Source organism: Crocodylus porosus, unplaced genomic scaffold, assembly GCF_001723895.1.
Source record: "Crocodylus porosus isolate Cpor-Errol unplaced genomic scaffold, CroPor_comp1, whole genome shotgun sequence".
Classification (NCBI taxonomy): domain Eukaryota; kingdom Metazoa; phylum Chordata; order Crocodylia; family Crocodylidae; genus Crocodylus; species Crocodylus porosus.
This window is the reverse complement of record NW_017728886.1, coordinates 270442524-270450923: the sequence shown is the minus strand read 5'-3', so window position 1 is coordinate 270450923 and position 8400 is coordinate 270442524. Positions and strand designations below refer to the sequence as shown.

At 47.5% G+C, this 8400-nt stretch overlaps 1 protein-coding gene across 2 annotated transcripts in view; it reads right to left on the bottom strand.

The window, feature by feature from the left end:
- Positions 1-8400, bottom strand: part of LOC109322685 (putative IQ motif and ankyrin repeat domain-containing protein) — an 81867-nt gene that overhangs the window by 19560 nt on the left and 53907 nt on the right. For both annotated transcript variants that reach the window (XM_019553774.1, XM_019553781.1), the window contains 4 exons: positions 7061-7186; positions 5295-5434; positions 4808-4862; positions 4049-4141 (listed from right to left, as the gene is read on the bottom strand). In XM_019553774.1, the coding sequence (XP_019409319.1) occupies positions 4049-4141; positions 4808-4862; positions 5295-5434; positions 7061-7186 (414 nt within the window). The remainder of the gene's footprint in view (positions 1-4048; positions 4142-4807; positions 4863-5294; positions 5435-7060; positions 7187-8400) is intronic.

The window sequence follows — 8400 nt, the reverse complement described above, 5'->3', positions numbered from 1 at the left end:
ATCCTATGACCCCAGCTGACTTCCTGCCCTTTGGGCAGGGGGCTGGACTCGATGATCTCCCGAGGTCCCTTCCAGCCCTAATGTCTATGAAACTATGAAACCCCCGGGGTAGGAGCAAGCACCACTTCACTTGGAAGTTGGTTCCAGATCCTAGCCTCCCTGACAGTGAAGTAGCGCCTCCTGATGTCTACCCTCTGCCAGCTTATGACTGTTATTTCTAGTCACTCCTGGGAGTGCTGGGGGGAACAGGGACTCTCCCATTCCCCGCAGGTCTCCCTTAGTAAGTTTATAGATGGCCACCAGATTCCCCCTCAGCCTTCTCTTGTGCAGGCTGAACAGGTTCAGGTCCTGTAGCCTCTCCTCATATGGCCTGCCCTGCTGCCTCCTGACCATGCAAATGGCCCTCCTCTGGACCCTCTCTGTGTTGTCCACATCCCTCCTGAAGTGCAGTCCCCAGAACTGGATGCAGTACTCCAGCTGCGGCCTGACCAGTGCCGCGTAGAGGGGAAGGATCACCTCCCTGGACCTGCTCAAGATGCATCTGCAGATGCACAAGGTGCGGTTGGCCTTCCTGACTGGACCCCCACACTGATGGCCCATTTTCATTTTGGCATCAATAATGATTCCAAGATCCTTTTCTGCCCTTGAAGTGATGAGAAGGGAGTTCCCCAGCCTGTAGGTCTGCTGCTAGTTCTTCCTCCCCAGATGCAGCACCTTGCACTTGGCAGTGTTAAAATCCATCCTGTTTTCATCTGCTCACCCCTGTAACCTGTCTAGGTCTGATTGCAGCCTAGTCCTCCAAGGGCAAATTCAAGGGATAAAAAGACTCTTAAGAGTAAGAGCAGAGGATGAAACAATGAGCTTCGTAGGAAAGTTATGGACACTCCTTCATTGCAGGTTTTCAAAAAGAAGCTGGACTGGCATTTCTTAGGATGGTTTGATCCTGTATTAGTGCAGAAGGTTGGACTAGGCAACCCCTGCAATCCTGTCCATGTTTCCAAATCTGTTATCCTGCTGAATTGTACTAGAATGGGGGTTGTCAACAGGGGTACTTGAGAAGGCCCTAGGAGCCACCCGCCCAGCCAAATGTGGGGGGCGGGGAAAGGTCGCACATGGAGGCTGCCACCACTTGGCATCTGGCCACGCAGCACCCCCCTGCTCCGCATCCAGCTGCTGGGGGGTACACAGACCCAAAAAGGTTGAAAACCCCTGCACTAGAATACTTCAGGTAATCTACACATATGTATGGGAGAGGGGGAAGAGATTTGCTTTTATCTATAATCTGAGCAGCTACCTCAATTAAAATCCAAGCTGTAGCCTCTACATTTGCCACGAAGGGATTTGATACTTCCAGTACCAGAGTTACTGTGGAAGAAAGCAGTGAGCCAGTGAGGTCAAACAAAGTATGGCAGAGACGTTTGCTTTTGTGGAGCTCTGGTCACTGTCGATAATTAGAGAGCATGTACAGCTTGGATGATCTCCCCCTCAGACGAAATAAAGTCAATCAGGCTGGCTAGCACAGTCAGGAGAACACGGAACTAATAACAAAAGAAGGTAGAAGCAGACAGCAAATGGGTATTAACTGAGCACAAAAAATCAACCAAGACACAAAGGAGGAGGAAGAGAGGAAATTCTTTAAATAGCCTAAGCAATGCCTAGTAGCACACCAATGCTGGGAGGCAGGGAATAAGTCAGAGGAACTGAAACTATTCATTTGTGAGCAAAAGTCCGATGTAGTTGATATTACTGAAGTCTGCTGAGATGCTTCACCTGTTTGGAATCCTGAAAATGGTTGTGCATGGGCAGTCCTACCTCATAGCAAGGGCATCCAACTCCAGGCTGCTGCTGCCATGGAGCAAACAGCCCCATGCACCTGTTTTCAGGAGGAACATCAGAGCCCAACAGAAGTGGAACACCTTCCTGCATCAGGTAAGGAGGCAAGCATACTGTTCTGCTGCAGCCACTTCTCAGTTTGGCTCTGACATGCATCCTGAAAGCAGAGGTGCTCAGGGCAGTTCCACCTGCTCTGCACACTTCTATTTCCTGGAGACACTATGCAGAGGTGTCTCAGAAAAGGCCACAAGAGCACATACTCCTGTCACAGCCCCTTCCCAATCTGGATTTGTAGTTCCACCTGGCTGTGGCAGAAGCACCCTGGTGAGAACCACTAATTCAGATAGCATGGGTGTGGGAGGGGGACTCCTGTCTCTTGTTTTGCCCTTTTAACATATATTTTTAAAAACAGCAAAGTTATCCATGGAAGAAACCCATTACATAAAGAGTTTAGTTCTCAGTGCGTGCAGTCACTTGACCACAGCATGATTTTGGTCCGAGTGGATGTATGTAAATGACTGGCTTGTACTAGCACTGCAGCTTTGAAATCTCAGTGTCAAAAAAGTTTGTAGCTATATAATTACAAACCATGGCAGGGTACTGGACTTGATGATCTTACAGATCCCTTCCAGTCCTTCTTTCTATGATTCTATGAAACATGATCCTATGTTTTATGGATTATTTTTACTAACAAAACACAGAGCTGCATAGCTCTATTGTAAAACAACAAAGCTTGCGCCTCCAATTTCAAAGGTACTGTGATGTATGCCTTTGTATGCAGAACACGGAAAGTAAGGCTTGGACTGAGAAATGGCTTGACACTCTACAAGGCCTGATGCAGTACAACAGTGGATCTCAACTGGGATGCCACAAAATTCAAACAGGCTGCCCAGACTCTAAAAAGGTTGAGAACCACAGCTTTAGGTAATGGCACACAAGGGAACAGCATGCCTAGCATAATGGCTGACTGCCTTGGACTCTGAAGCCTGAAGGGGTAGCTACCACTTATAGCTTGGGTTACAGAGCACACTAGAGAACAGGACTGGCTGCTAAACACCTCTCTACAGTGTGTAGGAAGAAACTATCTTTTTACAGGGGACTTCAACCTGAGCGAGGCATGTGGGAAGTCTCATGTCATCAGTACTACAGCAACTTTGGAATTTCTCAGTATTAAAGAGAACAATTTCTTAACTCCAAAATTTCTTGACTCCATTGGATCCAACACAGGGAAAATCTTCATTAGGTTTTGTCTTGACAGCTAAACAGAACTGATACAACTAAGTTACCAATAATCTTTAGATCCAGGTCACTGGACCTTGATCACATTCTTTATGTACAAAAAGAATAAAGTTCAAACCAACTATGTACGTACACACAGACAAACAGATCCAGAGATGATGCAGTAGAACAGCTGCCTCCCCTTTCAGATTGGATCACATCCCAGGAGCCTCTGGGAAGTTTTTTTAAGTCCCCAAAGCATGTAAGAACCCTCCTCCTTCCCCTCCATGCTCAGAGACAGGCCCCTTCTCCTCCCAGACCTGCTGTATTTCCTGCTGGGGGAGGGCATGGCAGAAGGGGATGCATCTCTGAACATGGAGAGGAAGAGAGGAAATATTTCCTACTTTAGGGACTTTACAGAAGTTCCTAGAGGCTCCAGCAGTGCGGTCTGCCCACACCATAGGATTGTGGAGGGAAGAGGCTGGTCTGGAAGCTGGGATGCAGGCACCCCTGCAGCAGGAGTGGCTGCTCCTGCATGACCATTTTCCAAATCCTGGATCTGCACCTGGGGCTTTGAAAGGGCCACATTCACAAAGCTGAAAACAATTATGAGCCAATCATTTAGAAAACAGAATTTAAACAGAAACTGTGAATGATAATTAGGAATTACTAGAGAACAATCTTTAGATACTCAAAAAGCCACACGTCCACAACTGAGGGGAAAAAAGGCAACCTTGTTTAAAGAAAACCATCTGGCTTATGGAAGAAGGAGATAGCTATAAAAATAAACAACTAGCAACTGGAAGAAAGGGAACATTGACAGTAATGGCGGTAAATGAGGCAATGGAAACCAAAAGGACAGACCTTCCCAAGAGGCAGCATGAAACTCATAAACCTGCCTCCTCCTCCTTGGAGCTAATAGAGGAAAGGTACCTGGAGCCTCTGTGTTGTACCCTTCTCTAAAGCCTAAAAGGACAGAGAAAGTAGGAAGCCTCACCTGCAGGGTTACCTCTCTGTTGCCCATCTGCTTTCTCTGACATTTGTCATGCTCTGTGATCCTCCTGTTTAGTTCAAGGTATGCCTGCTGCAGCTGCTAGGGAGAAAGAGGAGACAGATGGGAAAGATAATCTAACATAATATCCGTAACATCTGTTACAGATTGAAACTAGGCCTATCAGGGTGGGAAAGCACAGCCTCCACCACTTTGGGAGATGGGAAATTCCATCTTCCTATGCTCCAGGGAAGGTTGGGACTTTTCTGCCACAGAGGGAATAACCCTCTGGGGTCAGGACATGAAACTGGGGCTGCCTAGCTGGAACAGCAAAAGGTCAAATGGGCTAAAGAGTAGGAGGGTAGGTGGGCTGGCCCTGTCTGTGCGGGTACAACTGAAGCAAGGATGACTTTGTACTGAACATGCACTGTGAGGGATACAGGACACTCCCCCTCAGTTCCTTCTCTTGCAGAGGCAATAGCTACACATCTGGGTTTTCTCTCTGCAGGACAAACCAGTCTCCTACCAATGACAAAGACTAGCCACTTCTGCGCATCTCCTTGACCACTTGCTGGCAGCTCCAAAAGCTGTAGTTCAAGAGATCAGCATCAAAGTGGCATCAACTCTACCCCAATTCTGTCAGGGACCAAGTGAGCCAGATAGTTGGGCACTTGGGTAGACGTCACCTGCTGCCTGACTGGGAGGACTGGAAATGGAAGACTACTGACACCTAGGAGGGTTGTCCAATACAAGCACAGAACTGACCTCCTTGTTACACTTCTCCTGCTCCTTCACCAGCTGCTCCACCTCCTCATTCATTCTGCAGGAAGAACATGCACTTCAGTCCTGCAAGCCCTCATGCTGGGGAACACTGCAGCAGTCTCTGGATTCCCACCCCAATTCTAAAGGATGTCCTGACCAGACAGGGAAGGAAAGAGGAAACCAATGATATCACCACCTCCAGGGCATCAATGGGCTCTTGAGAATATCTGGGACTCAAACCTGGGGTTCCTCCTTTCACCCCTTTTTATCTTACTGCTTCTGTCTCTCTCTTATCTTTCCCTTTTTGCCTTCTCCGTCTCATTAAGCCAAGTTGTGAAACACCATACGCCAGTCAAAGGCAAAAAATCCTGGTATAACACAGGGTTTGCAGGATTGCTGTAGAACCATCACAAGGATGGAGTGGGAAACACTGCAATGGCTGTATCTTCCTGTCCTCCCTCTCCTGACTGGGTTGGAGTACACGTCTCACCGGTGAGTTTCAGCATCTTTCAGCTTCTTTTCCTGCAAAGCTCTTCTCTGCTGCTCTGACTCCATCTTCTGCAGCATCAGTTCTGTCAAGCCGATATCCCAGGATTGAAAGATGGCGACCAAGCTGTCCAAAGAAGCAACCTATTGGACATACGAGCACCTTTCAGTTGGCAAGACCAGTGAGCAATGGCTGGGACTGACCCTCTATTCTCTCATCTCACAAGCATGAACAGTAAATGGCAAGGCTGAAGACAACCCCCAGCTCAGCAACATAGGCACACTCTACCACAGTGAGGAACACAACACCATGCTTCAGCTGCACATGCACCAAGCATTAGGGCAGGAATACGAGCCCCAACTCAGCACAAGTGCTGGGAACCTGTCTCCAAATGGGAGCAAGGAAAGAAAAGGGACTGGAATTACAGGAGCTATCTAGAGTGCTGTGGCAAAGATCATTATCCTAACCTGTCCTTTTGACCATGTCATCCTTCTTGCCATTGGCTCTCCCAGCTCTATCACATCTAATAGAAGCTGCACGTCTTCACTTTCAAGGCCAGCTCTAATTCAGTATGGCAGCACTAGACTTCACTGCTCACTCATCAGATCTACAGATACTCTGGGCTTTCTCCCCTGCTGCCCCCCATATCCAGAAGCAGCAGCTCACAGACATTAGTAAACTGACCTCCTTTTCCTTTTTCAAATATCTCACTAAAAACCCTTTGCTGCGATGTTTAAAAAAAAATCAACAGCCAGTAGGCCACCGGTATACTGAGGACACTGCCCATCATGTTGACCAGTATTTGTTCCTTCTGTGCTCCCCTACCTGTCTGTCCATCTGTCTTCACCTGCTGTTTCTTGTCTTACGCTTAGCTTTGTGGTACAGTAATACAAAAAGCCATAACACAGGGATCACTAGACCTGTGTATTCTCCTTATTTCTATCCTGAGGGTCTTTCCTATCAACACTGTTTTCTTTTCATTTGTGAATGAAATAGATGGGTTGACATATCCCTACCTGATAGCTAAAACAATCCATTACTGCAGTACAAAAGTGACTACTGATCAGCCTCTGCTCACATAATTCTAACAACTACACTGAAAATAAAAGGCACACAAGACTCAACTATCAAGTCCTGTTCCTGATTGAAAATGTTGTACTTGATCCTGTCACTCCTCTGATTACTAGAGCTAACACTAGAGAAAGGAGGGTGTATTTTTCCATTTCTTCAATTTTATTATGAGTAACTGACAGCTCTATAAATAGGGACAGCACTGCATTTCTCCTTGTACTGCCAGTTAATTTCTCATCCTTTTTGTATAGGTCCGCACACAGCAACGGGAAAAAGCACAATAAGTGAAGAATGGTGATGTAAGGTAGCAGTGCCCAGTCATTTTCCCCCACTTAGGCTGAATAGAGGGTGCTTAATCTGTCCATGGGCCAGATTGGGGTGGAAGGCCCAATTCAGCATGTCGGGGGGTTGGGGAACAGCCCAGTCCTGATCTGGCCATATGAGGCAGGGGAGGAAGGCATGACCCAGCCATGATCCAGCTGTGGGGGGGAGTGGGAGGCATGTCCCAGCCCCAATCCAGGGCATGGGAATTTGGCAACGAAGAAAGGTGGCAGTATTACTTGCCACTGCTCTCCTGCCACCAAATTTCCCAACACATGGGGAGCCCCATGGGCCTTTGCAGGCCACATCTGGCCTATGGGCCACAGGTTGAGCACCTCTGATGTAAGGGGAAAGAAAACATTAAGAACTGCTTCTACCTGTTCAGGTGTGTTGCCATCATCAACATAAATTCTGGGGTCTGCTCCATATGGAAGAAGCATCTCCACTGCAGCCAGGTGACCCCCAAAAGCAGCACGATAAAGAGGGGTCCTGCCAAAAGCTCCCTACACAAATAAAAAAGGATGAGTGTATGGAAAATGGTATCTGCAGTACTACACAGGGTAACCTGCCATTGTTAAGCTTCTCACCTCACCTTCACAGCTCTGCACACCTTTGCCTACCTACATAAAGGATGAGAGATGAAGCCCTATCTTCAGCAGCAGAAGTGGGATTCAGCACAGCATTATTAGGGCAATCTGTAACCCAAGGAGACACCCATGCATGGGATCCCTGCCCTCTGTACCCCAGCCCCCCACTTAAGAGCAGCCTGTTGGGCCAGTAGGTAGACTACCTCTGCTTCTCTTCATCTCCCTCCTTTACAGCACCACCTCCTGCCCCAGGGAATGAAAGTCCAATAGGAATAGTGTCAGAGTAGAGAACACCCACACACCCACATTAAGACAGCAGTTGCTGACAGGTTGCTCCATAACATGATGCTACCATTGCCATCCTCTCCCTGTTTTCCTGGTCACTCTTGAGACATCTCTTATGATTCCAGATTATCAAGAAATACCATTCTTGCACCTTCTCTTGTTTGGGGTACTGGTGTAGAAACTGTGTCACACTCCTCTGTTACACTGGTTACAGTCATTCCTTTCTGGGTTTGTACATCTTCCCGGCACCATTTCACTTTACTTTACCTCTCTCACCTCCCCTTCACTACAGGATGGTTGCATCTGATTTTTCTCAGGCGTTCATTCCATGCAATACAAAATAACAAAGCTACTGGGAGATGCTGCAGTGGTTCTGGTCTCCTTCCTTTGTGTGCCATGCAGAGTACATCAGAGCAAGCAACTGCTCTCTCATGGGTCTCTAGCACAGTGGGACTGCCTCAGTTACACTTGAGCCACATTTTATAGCTTTACTCAAGTAACTATGGGACTATAAAAACATTAAATGGAAATAAAGTCTGCCTTCATCATGTCACTCCTGCATCTGGATTTTCACAGCCACAGAAACTGGCTCCTGCCCCACTAACATCAGCAGGCCTGAACACAGTGAACTCCTACTTTTAGAAGAGAAATAAGTTAGGCATGAAGGCACAGGGTCCTAATGTGATCCCAAGAGGTGACTAGAAAAATGGTGATGGATCTCTGTGCCAGAGGACAGAAGGACTACAAGAGAGGATAACAGATTTTCATAGATTTCATAGACATCAGGGCTGGAAGGGACCTCGGGAGATCATCGAGTCCAGCCCCTTGCCCAAAGGGCAGGAAGT